The following is a 15,436-nucleotide window of genomic DNA, read 5'->3' as shown; positions in this document are numbered from 1 at the left end:
GCTTGCTGAAGAGCTCATTCACGGTCAGAGTCTCATAGCCTGCGGACTCATTGATTGTGTTCACCTTGAGATCCCACACAGAGCGGTCAAGTGCATAGGGCAACTTGAGAGCCTTCTCATACTCTGTATAGTCAAGAGCATCAGCAGATCTGTTAGCACTGACTTTGTTCACAATCGATTGAAACCGACTGAACATGTCGCCAATGCTCTCACCCGGCCCCTGTGTGAAGTTCTCATATTCACGCCGGTGAGTCTCGAAAAGCCTGGCCTTAACCTGAGGTGTGCCCTCGTGGTAGTTCTCAAGGCACATCCAAATCTTGTGGGCTTCCTGAAAACCCTGGACGCGTGAGAACTCCGCACGAGAAATGCCATGGACAAGGCATTGACAGCCTTGGCATTAGCCTCATGCTCGGTCACTTGCAGAGGAGTGGTCCGAACGGCAAGCACCTCGTAAGCCTGATTCTTGATTATATCCCTAACCTCGGCTCCTAAGGTCTGCAAGAAAGCCCGCATGCGGACCTTCCAGTAGGCATAGTCCTCGCCGGTAAACACAGGGATCTTCCCAAGACTTGCCATGGTCGTTAAGTGGTTTTCGAACCGATTAGGGTAATGAAAACCTTAACCAAGCTCTGATACCAATTGATCCGTTAGGGGATGAATGGGAGCCGATCAAAATTTCTTTCAAAATCGATCCGTCAGCCTATATCCCGAAAATCACCACAAACCCTCAAATCCTAGATGAAGTGTGGAGTAGCTATAGAAGAACTAAACCAACACAAATCAGCCCTAGGAACGAGCGAGAGAAAACACGGAAGCGATCGAGAAAAACTGCAGGCCTCACAGTCAGGGACCGGTCTGACCAGTGCAACGATCTGGTCTGACCGGTCGTGCTCGCTTGACCGGTCTGACCGGTCTCGCCGGCCGGTCTGACCGGTGGCACCCAGAAAACCCCATGAACAAAGCTTCAAATGTTGAATCTTGAGCAAACAATGTCCAAATCCAACGAAACTTGAAGGATACCTTCACAACTGTCCCGTGAACATATCCCCAAGAGATCTCTCCTAAAAGATCAAAGGAAATTGGGAATTTGAGGGATGATCAAAGAGGATTGGGGTTTTCTCAAGAACGTGAAAAACTCCAATTCGTGAGAACTCGCGATTCCAGGGGGTTTGGCACTATGCTAGATGGATTAGAATCGCCACAATGAGTTCAACAAAACATGAATCCAAGGGCTTGTCTCCTCCAAACACAAAACAAACCAAAAGAGGAGATTTCAAGCCCAAAACGCAAAACTTGAGAAGGGAGGAAGGGGAGGACGAAATTCCAGCAAACAAGTGATGAACTTAACACGATTTCATTCAAGAATTTCAGAGGTCATCACCTATACAAAGCTAGAGCCTACCACCCTATCATCCACCCTCATCTTTTGGAGAGATTAGCTATAACCCAATCTTCCTTTTGCGTTGGAGACCTTGGCCCTAACCTGGAGCTAGGAGAAGGTACTCAACATTCCTCACAACTGAAAGAGATCATGCTGCCAAAGGCTGTAGATTACTTCCGACAAAACACTGAAGCCACAGTCTACCAAATACTTTGGAAGGCTATACATAGCACTGCGTACATTCATTTTGGAAAGCCAGCCATGGAGGCTCCAGGTGCACGGAGAACTTTTAGGGGAGCTAGGAAAAGAAAACTAGCCCAACCAAAGGACCAGGATGTGCAGCATCGGACGCGTATGATCTCTCACTTGCTCGACTTGTGGGCTGCACATGCTCCCGTTAGGCTACGAGGCTTGATCTTGGACTGGATTCAGAAAGAAAAGGAAAGCCAGTTAGCAGCACCAGTGCACCACTGTTGTACCTGAAATTCTAAATCAATTAACCTGGAGAGATAACAGGAACATATCAAAGGTTGGATTACTACTCACAAAAGGGAGCAAATCTGTCAGAAAAATAAAAGGGCGGATATACAGGGACCAGGGTGATAGAAATTTGGGTCAAAAGCTCTGTTTCCAGAGGATCAAACCCATAGCATGAAGGTCTTAAGTTACATATCAAATAGTTTGTGTTCTGTTGGTCACAAAATTAGGAAGTACTACTATCAACCTACATTAGGAACTTATGAAAGTATAACACATCACTTGTTCTCAGTTTGAGTTATGCATATATGACCAGCTGATCATGTGATGGGAATTACATGGGAATAAAAAAAGGTGAAACCTGAAGGACCGGTGAGGCGACCAGAGGGGGGTGAATAGGAGCCAATCAAATTTTGCTTCCAAACACTGGAAATGAACACCTCACTTCAATTGAGATGAAGCAAGCGCTCAAACCAAGAACACATCAGCGAACCAGTGATCTCATGATTACAAAATGTTCCTAATACTCACATGAGACCAGCAAAACAAACGGATCGCAAATCGGACACCGAAAAGTCCGAATCGGTCCAAAACCGTGTCGCGAACAAGTGCTGATTTCAGCAGCACGAAATTCTGTTCTCGGATGTAAAACTTAAGCAAACGAACTGATTGAGATGAAATTTTACACACACCTGGAGAAATATGTTTCCAAGGTCTCCACAAATTTTGAGCTCAATCGGACTTGTGAATCAACCGCAGATCTGAAAATACGAACAGAATGGGGTTTTGTTGGGGTTTTCTCAAAACGAACTCAAAGAGAACTCAAGTCGGATCACGACCAAGAACTGCACCGTGAGGGCGTATGCAGTGATCCAAAGAGTCTATCTCTACACAAATCAATCCCCAACAACACCCATATCAAAAAAACTCGAAGGTTCTCCACAAAACCACAAGAGAGGGGAAAGGGAGAAACCAAGAACACAAGAACTTCAGAAATTCCAGCAAGGGTACAAACTGAGATTTGAAGCCAAAGAACCCTGTGGGCCGGACCGGCGACCCTTCCTCGGATTAAACTTGAAGATCAAGAATACAGTCGAAGGTTACAAAATCGCTGTGGATCACTTGGCACAAGAGGTGGCTACTAGAGGGAAAACTAGGAGCTCTAGAATGAGTAGTCTAAAACAAATGGCAGCCAAGGATACTGAACTAACCAGCCCTCCCCTCTATTTATAGAGGGTTATTCTCACTTCCTAAACTACCCCTATTTACATAGAGCCTATCCACTCCACCGGGGGCGAAATGGTCCAACTCCAAGAGTTTTCATCTGACAGCCACGCCCTTCACACGGAGTTGCTCGCCTTACGCATCCTCCGTGATCAGGTGCAAACCAAGTTTCCGTGCAAACTCCGTGCAAACTAACTAACAAAAGTCACAAAAAGTTCTCAAAAAAAATTATAGATGTACTTCATTGCCTACTCTACCACTGTACAAAATTTAAAGTTCAAATTCATCATACGTTAAGAGATACAAAAAAGAGATAATTTTCAAGTGAAAATTATCTCAAAATTCTCTTTTTTGTATCTTTTAATATATGATGAATTTGAATTTGAAATTTCATAGAGTGGTAGAGTGGGAAAAGAAGTACATCCATAATTGTTTTGAGATTTTTTTGTGACTTTTGTTAGTTAGTTTGCATGGAGTTTGCACAGAAGTACTGGTTTGCACCTGATACGTACTACTACAGATCATGTTATATGAGACGGTTAATTTTCAGTTATTAAGACGCTTATGAAGTGTCCAAATTTGATGGAGTCGCAAAAGATGTCCCACATTTAAGATGGTTATAAACCGTCTTAAAAGATATTATATAAGACAATTTTTAATTTATAACCGTCTAAAAAAGATATTTGTTTAAGTCATTTTGTCCGATAAACCGTCTTGAATTAGGTTTTTGTTTAAGACACTTTTTCTAAAGAACTGTCGAGAATACGAACATTATAAGTCACAAAGTATTTATCAAACTGTCTAGAATATCCTATAGTAATAGACGCTTGCAACAGGAAAACCATCTTATTTAGGAGACTGATATTGGACGTTTTAGAAACCGTCTTATTTAGGAGACTGATATTGGACGCTTTGGAAACCGTCTTATTAAAATTTAAACAAAATGACTTACATAGCATTACATTCTTCAATTTATAATCATTTTTGAGATACAACATTATAATAATTTGAAAGAGAATATACATACACACATATATTTAATAACATTATAATTAATATAATATAGATAGGTACCATTCAATATCTCATAAATAAGCATTGTCAAGTAACTCATACATAAGTGTACTCTAAATCCAAACTAAAATACTAATTGAAAAACTTAGTTATCAACTGTTTGCGCTAACGTTGAGCCTAACTAAGTATATATGAATTCAAGTCTTCACACTTGTGCAGTCACCAAAATTTGAGATCCATTCCATCTTTTCCTGTACAACAAATAGGAGAAGGCAATAATTAGTAGTTAGACACAGATGAACACCTTACATTGTGACATATCTCAAAGGTCATATGGATGTGTAAAAAAGGATAGAATAATGCTAGATTTTGCATCTGTCAAAAGACTTACCTTCTCTGGAACTTTGCTAGAAGCAGGCGTGCTAACAATTGGTCAGACAATAATTGTTTGCCACATGTGAGGAAAATTTGCATTTGGGTCAAGCAGATTTGACGGACCAAGAAATAGTATCTGAAGAAGCATTCGACACTCTCCCATCCTATTGAAAATAACCAAGGAATTAGTCAGTATTGATGTCGACATGTGGTGCATGATCTTGTACTATTGAAGATACCAAATACTGTTTGTTTTCCACAAAACTGGCCTTTAACCTGAAAATTAATATCAAAAGACACCCATGTCTGTTGTCTACGAACTCAGAATAATGCATAGAAAAACTGCTAATCAGTAATCTAAACATCTGGGCCATGATTACACAAGAAAGAAAGTTGCCAAGATAGGACAAATATTTTGTAGTAACGCTCTTATTCAGTCTCATAAATAAACAAGCAATCGCAAGTGTGAGAATCGCAAAGTTCTTATTTTGTCTTCACATGATAGTACATTGATAACTATAAGGGACGACTTTGCAGATAATGAATGAAACTATTCTTGTGGTACTGCACTACTATGGTTCAAATATGAGCACTAATATGATAGGTCATGCAGGAACAAGTAGTTCCCCAAAAATAACAGTAAAAGGACCTAGACTTTTTGTACATGCAACACATAAGCACATCAAATAAAAAAGATATATAAAAAAGGGGACACTAACCTCCAGCTCTAGATGGTAGGCCACGAGAGAGGGGGTCCCCTTAGCAGCAGTGCAGCACAACAATCGGCAGCAGCACCCGGCCTTTTTGAGGGCCTTTAATATGTCCATCTCTATTGTACACAAACAAAGAAGAATGATTTCAGTCTGTGGTGCCAAACTGCTAGTTTCAATAGCAGAAACAGCACGAGCACGAATGTATCAAAAGACAGATGCCTATCTCATTTGTAGAGAGCACCAAATTAACATGTAACAGATCAACTTATGTGTAGGGGCTAAAACAACAAGAAGAAATATCAAATTGTTGTATCCATACATATGAAATTATTTTTGACTTTTTAACCAATAGTATTAGGAGAAATTAATCGAAATTTCCAATTTTCCAATTTCAGTACAACATGGTACAAGGTCGAGATCAAATATTACCTAGCCAAAGATATATATGTATACAAAGTTTTAGATCAGGTTGATCTCTAAAATTTCAGTATAAAGTTCATATTCATCCGACTTTGTATGAAAGGTCAACCAGCAGGTCCCCCATGTCATATGCCAAAGACATGCATGGAATGCACACAAAGTTGTACAAATTTCATAAATTCTTCACTGCTAACACAAGCAAGAGCATGAGTAAGCAACCACTAATTAACAGCTAATCACTTACCGGGATCCCCAATGGCAGAAGTCAGAACATAGAAAAAAAGTTTTTTGGGCATGGAAATAGCAGCTTACCAGCTTCGGTGCTGTCATTAGAATAAGAGGAAACAGATGCTCTGTTATCATGGATATACTGAGTTGGCGAGTAAGTTTTGACAGGAGAGATGATTGTTTTTTGTACTTCTCCCTTCTACGCTTAGCATTATGGTCCTCTTGAAGAAGTTCTTCAATCTTAGTGTTGCTTTGCCCGCTGGTAGAGAAATGATTGAAAATACAAAAGCTATTCAAAATGTACCAAAAAATTAAGCATAAGACATACTGAATATATGGCAACCACAATTGATAAGAAATAATACAAACAGAGAGAATATACATCTGTGTCTCCGTCACCCGTCACCACCATGGCAGGCCCTATCCTACCATTGAAAGTTGACATGGCAGAAATTTGAATGATGCGTCGCCGGCACAATGGCCGTGCGATCCGTCAAGTTATCATGAATCATCGGATCAGCGAGCAGAGCCCGCGTCAGCCTTTTATCTAATAAATGCGCCCCTCCCGGAAGTCGGGGTTTGATGCACGTATTAGCTCTAGAATTACTACGGTTATCCGAGTAGCACATACCATCAAACAAACTATAACTGATTTAATGAGTCATTCGCAGTTTCACAGTTCGAATTAGTTCATACTTGCACATGCATGGCTTAATCTTTGAGACAAGCATATGACTACTGGCAGGATCAACCAGGTAGCACGTCCTCCTCGACAAGCCAACGACGGCTTCTGCACAAAGCATCAACCGGGCCAGCTGTCGTTGATTCGAAGGTTCTGACTTTGAAAGGAACAAGGAGCCAAAGCAGCCACGTCCTGTATCGTTAGCATCATCCGAGACCAATAGCACAAGCGAGGTAGCCTTGGTGGACTTGACCGTTGAGACCATTACCACGAGGCAACGCCGATTGGCTATAATGCCGTCGCATCACACCCAAAGGGTGGATGCAACGAAGGCAACTTGTAGCGTATGCAACTTCCCGAGGAACGGGTAGCAGCACGCAAGCACTTTTTAAGGGTTGGGCATGGTTCCAACGGGACTGAAGGGACATAGGCGCCGAGAGTCAGCCGCACAAGGACGGGGCCCTCCCGGCAGTCACAGGTCCAAGACATCTCATGCGCCAGCTGATACACGATGGCCAAGCCATCCAAAGCATCAATCCGCGCAATGCACGGCGAGTCTACTCTTGAGGAGGGCAGCCAGCGGACCACTGAGCGCGATAAAGAACAATATCCATCCCACAGTTAACCAGATTCGGTCGAATAGTGACCAGTCTTAGCCAACCGGTGCAAATTTCTGAAGCTCGAGGACTGAGTTCAAAGGCATGCAAACCAAAGCATCGGAATCCCCAAGTCCGAACGCAGAAAACGAGAGCAAGCCATCGCCGAGGCCAGTCTGCGAGTCCCCCTTGCCCGATCTTGAGAAATGAGTTCAAAGCCAACATGCTCGAATGGTCGGAATCCTCAAGCAACCGAAATCCATTCCGACTCAGCCTTAGCAAGCCCCTAAACCACCTTGTTCGTTGGTGCAGTACTGCGAGGTTTGAGAAATGAGTTCAACACCATATCCTATGGAAACCAAGACTCTTGTGCAAACTTTGGAAACCCCAATTAAGACCACAGGATCCTCATCCAAGGACTATGGGCAAAGGTGGGTTATTTTAGTACTTAAATCCCTCACCATTAGCCAAAGTAATCACAATTTTGTGAATAACCCCCTGCATCTTATCCCACCTTTGCCCATATCCTCTTATCTTTGATTCTTTGCGTAAACACGACACATGGAGATGCCGCGGATCGACAGGGCCGAAGCGGACGCTGTCCTCCAGGAACTGCACCGCCGGCAGGACGAGGACGACTGCGTGAACTTCCACCACTACGAGCTGGACGCCGAGCACCGCCTCAAGAATCTCTTCTGGGCCGAAGCCGACTCCGGCCTCGACTACATCTTCCACGGTGACGTCGTCGTCCTCGACACCACCTACCGGACCAACAAGTACGGCATGCCGTTCGTCCCCTTCGTCGGGCTGACCCACCACCACACGCCCGCGTTCTTCGGCTGCGGCATCATCTCCGACCAGTCCCTCGACTCGTACATCTGGCTGCTGCGCGCCTTCCTTCTGTCCGTCGCCCAGAAGAGGCCCAAATCGGTGATCACCGACGGCGGCGACGCGGTGGTCGCGGCCGTCAAGATCGTGTTCCCGGACTCCAACCACCGGATCTGCTCGTGGCACGTGGAGCAGGCCATCGAGGAGCACCTCCATGGCGCGTCGACCCGGAACGAGTTCAGGTCCCTGGTGTGCGACGCGTGCTCCCTCCGCCTGGCGCCTGCACGATCCGGCGGCGACGTCCGATGGGAGGGCCTGAACACATCGGGAACACCCTCTGCCTGCACTCTTTGTTTGGGGGATTAGATGCAGGGGGTTATCCATAAAATTGTGATTACTTTAGCTATTGGTGGGAGGATTTAAGTACTAAAATAATCTACCTTTGTCCATAACTCTTGAACGAGGATCCTGTGGTCTTCCCTGCCGGCTGCCGCAACGGAACAAAGCCAAAGCCAACCGCCTGCGCCGCGCGGGGAGGAGGGCCACGACCACGAAGAGGGCCACGACCACGAAGATGGCCGACACCATCCTCCACAGCGCGGTCGTCGTCACCATGGACGGAGAGCTCCGCGTCCTTCGCGATGGCACCGTCACCGTCGCCGGCGACCGCATCGCCGCCGTGGGTGTTGGTGATATGCCCAAGAACCCATCATCACAATACGGTTTAAAGGCCCAAGAGGATATTGATCCAAGAGGGATTAGGGTTACTAATGGGCCTATGAGATAGAAGCCCATTAGTACGCCCTATATATACGAGGGAGGGGATAGAAGCCCATTAGTACGCCCTATATACGAGGGAGGGGCTAGGGGGGCGACACCCCCTGTGAGACGCGCCTGTTAGTATTGATCTCCATCGGGCCAATCCAATGACTGGGCCAACCTTGACTCGCGTCCTGATCGGGGACGCCCAGCCCAATAGACGGCTGGTGGGCCCCCGTCGCGCAGTGCCATATATAGAGGAGGTGGGAACTGCGGCACGTAACACGAGGTTGGTCGCCGCCACTATTCCCACTGTCCTAACCCTAATCCGATCTAGAGAGGGGATGCTGAAGCGACGGGAAGCCGCCACCAGCACCATGACGCCGTCGTCCCCGTACTGCACCACCCGTCGCTGCCTGTGCGCAGTCTTCGTCGCCGAACGAGGTCGCACCGGAATCGTGGACGACAATGAAAGTGAAAGGTATGTCTCACAGAAAACCCGCCGATCTACTCCTAGTCGATCTAAAGTTTCTAATAATGGTATCAGAGCCAATCTAGAGAGTAGATCGAATTTGGGAAAAATGGATTCGGTCACGAATCGAAAGAACAAAGACAAAAGACATAGAGATTTCGATGGAAATCGAACAAGAAAACGAAACCCTAGAGAAAAAGGGCGGCGGGACTCACCCGCTACCGCCACACACCGCCGGCGTTGTTTGACGCCGTATGGCAAAGAAAAGTCGAGCCGCCGGCAGAGGACATCACGCCGCGGCGCGTGCCTCTCCCGCGGACTCGGTCCTCAGGGCACCGTCGCCCAGTCCGCTCGACGGCGGCGTGCTCAGCCAAGGGCGAGCACGCGCACCGGCGAGTGGACCGGCGGCGGCGCCACCATTTTCTTCAGGGCGCCATGGGCGGCCACCGCTGCCTCTGTGCGGCGCAAAAGCAAGAGAAAGAGTAGGAGGGAGAGAAAGAGGTGAGGGGAGCCGACCGGATCTTCACTGGGGCGTCCTCCTTCACCGGCGCCGTCGGCCTCCAAGGCAGGTGCAGCTAGCCTCCATGGCTGGTGCCACTGACTGCAGCTGCCCTATGCGGCACAGAAGAAAAGAACAAGAAGGGTCGGGGGCCGGCGAGAGGCGCCCCCTCCGAGCAATGACCGGGGGCCGGCGAGAGGCGCCGGCGGCGCTGCGCTCGGTGCTCAGTAGAAAGGGGGAGGGCCGCGGCCACGTGCGGGCGGCGCCGCTCCTCACCGGCGCTGGCGAAAGGGGAGGAGGGCCATGGCGGCGCGGCGCCCTTTCGGCAGCCAGTGGCCGCCGCCAGCTCGGGCTCGAGCTGAGAGAGGCTCAAGAGGGAGAAAGGAAAGAGAAAAATGACATTAGGGTTTGGGGAGGAGTGGCCGCCGGGTGTTTGCCCTGGCGAGATCCACGGAGGGCCGTCGGATTTGATCCGACGGCCAGGGGCTGCTCAAGCTGCTGCTGGGCCGACCGGCGGTGCTGGGCCGGATGGGCTGCGCGAGCGCGAGTGGGGGTCGCACGCGGAAGTGCAGCGCACGTGCATGGGCGGCGGGCCGATTTCGCTGATTCGGGCCGCGCGTGCATGCTGAGTGGGCCGAACACTGGACTGACAGAACAGTAAAGCTTTGGTTTTATGTTTTCGATTTTCAGAAGCAATTTTGAGTAAAGTTTTTGAGGAATTCGACTTCTATTGAATATTACACCAACGTGTATATTGCTTAGAAGAATAAAAGAGTACAGAGATGCTTCTGAATAAGTGAATCTTGTTAAGTTTCCGCTGCAAAGTAAAAGTTTCATCCTCTATTTAAATTGGAACCAACGGGAAAATTTAAATAGAGGAGTAGAAAGATATTTGTTTAAAGTTAATTTATGATATTGTTATTTTCTGACCAACGTTGATGATAACAATATTATATTTATAAGTTCAATGATAAATCTCTGACTTTTTGCATCAGAGTGATCAATTTTTTAGAGAAAAGAGAAAAACAAAGAATTGTTTCTGAAAAGAAAGAAAAGTTTTCCGCTGCAATAAAGAAAGATAGACTCAGATGAGTTTTTTCCTGTGGGAAAAAGGAACCTCTATGTTTAAGGTTAAGAAAAGCTTCCGCTGTTGTATGTTAAAGAAAGAATATTTTGGCACCATTTTGCCATTGTAAGTATCAAGTTGAGCATTAGCTTGCTCTTAAAAGAAAATAAATTTAAAGTATATTATGATGTTGTCATTTTCTGACCAAAGTTGATGATGGCAATATTATAATTTTTATTCCAGTCATGTATTCTATTTCTGCCCAACGGTGATATAGTTGAGGTTAAGAAAGAAAAATGCTTGTTCCATTCTGACTTTTAGTTGATATGGAAAAGAGATGAAACTGTTTTCGAAAAGGTTTTGGTTTCTCTCACTAAAGTTCTTGCGAATATTGTAATTCGTTAAATTTTCTGATTAAATTGGAACCAACGAGAAGATTTAATCAGAAAAGAAAGTATATGTGCATGTTTTAGTCATTGTGACCAAAATTTTATCACTATAAAGTGCTATCTTGTCCTTCAACAGTAAAGGTAATGGTTGAAATGAGTTTGACGCACGTTCAATTTGACCAACGTTGAATTAAACATGCGTTGCAAATGCCTTTGAAGTTTTATACCGCATGTCGGAAAAGTTTTTGTCACTTATATCCTGCATGACAGGAAAAGTTGTGATGGATCATGTGCTACTTGAGTATCACATAAAAAAAAGTAAAGAAGTTTGGGGGAGCTTTTAAAGTTATCCCAGTAATTCTCATGCACTACTATAGTGACTTGAAAAGAATCGAAGGATAAAAAGAAAGTTGTATGCTAACCAATATTGTAAGAATGACTTGCAAAAGTATAGCAAAATGAAGAACTTGATGAGTTCTTGAAAGTGCAACAAATCAAGAACTCTGAGGAGCTCTTGAAAAGAAACGAGGAAATAGTACTCCCATTATTTTGTATGACTTGGTCATATGAATAAAGTTCTAGTAATGAAATGCTCCTCGTTCACAAGTGTTAAAAATAGTTTCGAAATTGTGGCAGCAAAGTTTGTGCCATATTTCGAGGGGGAGAAGATTAGAGAGACAAGAAAGATTAAAATTTAGAGAGAATTTTCCCCGCAAAGTTAAATGCGATGCATTTTAAAAGCAAGGATGATCTATTAAAGTGAGTATGACCGACCAAAAAGGGAGTACAACGGTCATAATGTTGATATCCCAACCATAAAAATAAGCAAGATTCTTAGAGTTTTTCAGCTCTAAATAAGAAGAAAAGAAAGTTGAGCCTCAAAACATCCGAAAGAAAAGGTGGTGCTTAAAGCAAGGTGGTGCTTAAAGCACCCTTTGAGGCTTGTAAAGAACAAACCCAAACAAAAGCTCGAAGATATTCCATCTTTACAATAGATGGGATAATCTGGGGGAGTAAGTATGCAAAGAACTAAGCCTTGAAGAGAAGTGAGACTGTATGTTCACTCCTATGATTCAAGCACTACAATTGTCTCATCATATGTTGAGGTGTTGATTGAATGACAGAAATTGAGATGTCTCATTCATCGAGGTGGCAAGAAGCCATAAAAGATGTCATGAGACCTAGAAGTTTCAAATTTATTTTGGAACATAAAATAAGTTCCTAATAGAGCCAAGACAGTAGGCTATAATGGGTCTACAAAATTAAATGTGACTTCAGAGGGAACATGGAAAGTCGTTGAGCACGACTTGTGGCAAAAAGATTTATGCAAAGACAAAGGATAAGTTCTAATGAGACATTTTTTGTACAATCTCATGAAAGAATTCTTTTAGAATCATGGAGACATTGGTGCATACTATTTTTAGAATTGCATCAAATGGATGTTGGTGAAATATCTTCCAATGAAGATTTGTACGAGAAAGTGTATATACATGACATAACCAAATGGTTTTGTTGTGAAAAGAAAAGAACATCCGAATACCATCTGATGAAATCAGAATAGTGGTATCTAAAGTTTTATGAGAACAAAGAAAGTTTTGGGTTTTAATTAAAGGTCAAGACGACAAATTGCAAATATGCAAAGTTTGAATATGGGAAATTATTTTCCTACAAAGTTTAAAGAAGGTTATTATGACCTCTAGTTTTGATAAAATAATGTCGGTGAAAAATCATTCGCTCTAGAAATGAAAATTCACTGGGATAAAAGTAAAGGGGGTATTAAGGATTATCGCAGAGAGCATACTTAGAAAATAGTTCTGAAAGATATAAAGTATGTATGCGAGTAAGCCTACGCCTGTCCTATTGTCAAGGGTAATAGTTTTGGAATTTTCAGAATTCCAAGAACCGTTATATGATCGATCAAAAGAAAAAAAAGGTTCCATGTGCTTTAGCTGTTGGAAGCAAAATTAGTGCTCAAAAGAATTTACCCTGACATAGTGCAAGTATCCGGGACATTTTGGCAGAAGTCCAGTCCAGCAATAGATCACTGGAATGGAGTTATAGAATGTTTTGCAATTTTGCAAAGTATTGTCAGCCTCGTACTGAGTAAGAAAGGAACATGTGCTCTCAAAAGGTTGTGAGCAAAAGGAATTAAGTTTTGGCGAGTTGTTTAGTGAAGCCCACAGTAGTAGCTAACACTCGCGCTTGGAGTTTTATTGTGGAAAAGCTCTTAAGCAAAATAGTTGTGATACCGTGGGTCGTGTACCCAAAGTTTAGCATGATATGAGGCGACAGGACAGGCAAAATGGTTGATAAAACCTTTACCCGGAATTGATAATGGTAGACAACAGCAGTATACCATTCGAATGTTTTCACTCCTATGGCAACATGTCAAGTGTGCTGCCAAACACATTGACAATGGCTTATATGTTGCAAAGGAGAAAATCCAGAATCATATGAAGTCATGGAGCACCAAAGTATCGAGCAAGTGCTTGCGGATCCGCTTACCAAAAGGGCCTGCCGCCCAAGTCGACATGGGTTTTATGGGAGGCCTATGATTTCTGGATTACTAAAGGGCCCAAAAAAAGGTTAAGGTCTTGTTTCAATACAGAAAGGTACATTGTGGCTGTTAAGTCTGACGGTAACTAATAACCGTCATGATGAGGCACGCCCTACATACTGATCTGCAATGAGATGAGACCAATAGCAAAGTGACTAAAGAGAAAGTAAAGAGTTAAGTTCAAATTGAGAAATTTTAAAGTACAAAGATGAGATCAAGGGGGAGAATGTTAGTATTGATCTCCACCGGGCCAGTCCAACGACTGGGCCAACCTTGACTCGCGTCCTGATCGGGGACGCCCAGCCTAATAGACGGCTGGTGGGCCCCCGTCGCGCAGTGCCATATATAGAGGAGGTGGGAACTGCGGCACGTAACACGAGGTTGGTCGCCGCCACTATTCCCACTGTCCTAACCCTAATCCGATCTAGAGAGGGGATGCTGAAGCGACGGGAAGCCGCCACCAGCACCATGACGCCGTCGTCCCCGTACTGCACCACCCGTCGCTGCCTGTGCGCAGTCTTCGTCGCCGAACGAGGTCGCACCGGAATCGTGGACGACAATGAAAGTGAAAGGTATGTCTCACAGAAAACCCGCCGATCTACTCCTAGTCGATCTAAAGTTTCTAACAGCGCCACCTCCTAGCCGCCGCCCCTCCCTCTCTCTCGGCCGCCGCCCATGCCGTGCGTGCGGTGCTAGCACACCGACGCCCGGCGTTTCATCCCCGTACGTGTGGACTCCGTGGAGGCGCTGTTGCGACTGCTGCGCTGATCGGCTACTGGGATCAAGTACGAGGAGCTCGGTTCGTGGGACGTGATCGACTACTTCCTCTACATCGACGCGCGATTTCTTCCGCTGCGCTGCGCGTCTAGTGGTAACGATCTATAATCTTCTACTCGCAAACATCTTGGGTATATACGGTAGTGATGTTAGCGTAGCCTATCCGTTTACCTGCAGTGGGCCCCTCCGCCGCCGTCCTCGCCGCCTTCCCCAGCGCCGCGCGGACCCTCGACCTCGGCGGCCGCATCGTCCTCCCAGGTCGGCGGCCGCGGCGCAGCCTGATTGGGGCTCCCCCCACCCCACCTCGAAATGCAGCCTAATTTTTCGTGAATTTCGTTTCGCTTGCCTCGGCTGTTCTGTGCACTGTGCAGGGTTCGTGAACACGCACGTGCACACGTCGCAGCAGCTGGCGCGGGGGATCGCCGACGACGTCGACCTGATGACGTGGCTGCACGGGAGGATCTGGCCCTACGAGTCGCACATGACGGAGGAGGACTCCTACGCCTCCACCCTCCTCTGCGGCATTGAGCTCCTCCGCTCCGGGGTGAGCATCGGCTTCTCGTTTTACCAATACGGAGTTTGATTTGCTATGCTATGAACGGACTATTTTTTTTTTCGGACGAACAATCTGCTAATAGATGAATTTTCGTACTTGGATCTACCCAAGATGTGAAATGTTGCTGCTGTTGTGTGAGGCATGCCCTGTAAGCGGAGTGCTAACAAACATTGATGGTGTTCGTTAGGAAAAAGCAGATAACTAAATCCCACTGGCAGTTTGCTTACTCTACATTTTGTTGGCTAATCTATTGACCTCAAGGGATGCTCTCATCAACACCGTAATGAATTAATGATGTCTAATTTCGCTATGCAAATTGCTTGTACAGAAGACAGAGTAAATGTTTGAGCTACTATTTGGTAACTGATATGAATGGACATGTTCTTTTGTGATCATCAGATATAGAAAGATTGTTTTACTGTT

The 15,436-nt window shown here is 45.2% G+C and overlaps 1 protein-coding gene and 1 long non-coding RNA gene across 3 annotated transcripts in view; one reads left to right on the top strand and one right to left on the bottom strand.

Annotated features, from left to right (window-relative positions):
* Positions 1 to 1,532: 1,532 nt before the first annotated feature.
* On the bottom strand, positions 1,533 to 3,039 carry LOC120699436. Of its 2 annotated transcripts, none has more exons than XR_005685429.1 (2): positions 2,220 to 3,039; positions 1,533 to 1,803 (listed from the first exon to the last, which is right to left on the bottom strand). It is a non-coding gene; the product is annotated as an uncharacterized LOC120699436 (long non-coding RNA). The 2 variants fall into 2 exon arrangements; XR_005685428.1 differs by having other exon boundaries at positions 2,551 to 3,039.
* Positions 3,040 to 8,512: 5,473 nt separating this feature from the next.
* The window catches only part of LOC120700997 (5-methylthioadenosine/S-adenosylhomocysteine deaminase-like), a gene marked incomplete at its 3' end in the record, with an annotated part of 30,999 nt that continues 24,075 nt past the window's right edge, over positions 8,513 to 15,436 (top strand). The window contains exons 1-3 of the mRNA XM_039985174.1: positions 8,513 to 8,627; positions 14,635 to 14,715; positions 14,829 to 15,001. Coding sequence (XP_039841108.1) covers positions 8,513 to 8,627; positions 14,635 to 14,715; positions 14,829 to 15,001 — 369 coding nt within the window. The remainder of the gene's footprint in view (positions 8,628 to 14,634; positions 14,716 to 14,828; positions 15,002 to 15,436) is intronic.

Source organism: Panicum virgatum, chromosome 3K (assembly GCF_016808335.1).
Source record: "Panicum virgatum strain AP13 chromosome 3K, P.virgatum_v5, whole genome shotgun sequence".
Lineage (NCBI taxonomy): Eukaryota > Viridiplantae > Streptophyta > Magnoliopsida > Poales > Poaceae > Panicum > Panicum virgatum.
The sequence above is the reverse complement of the archived record's forward strand: the minus strand, read 5'-3'. Positions and strand labels throughout refer to the sequence as shown.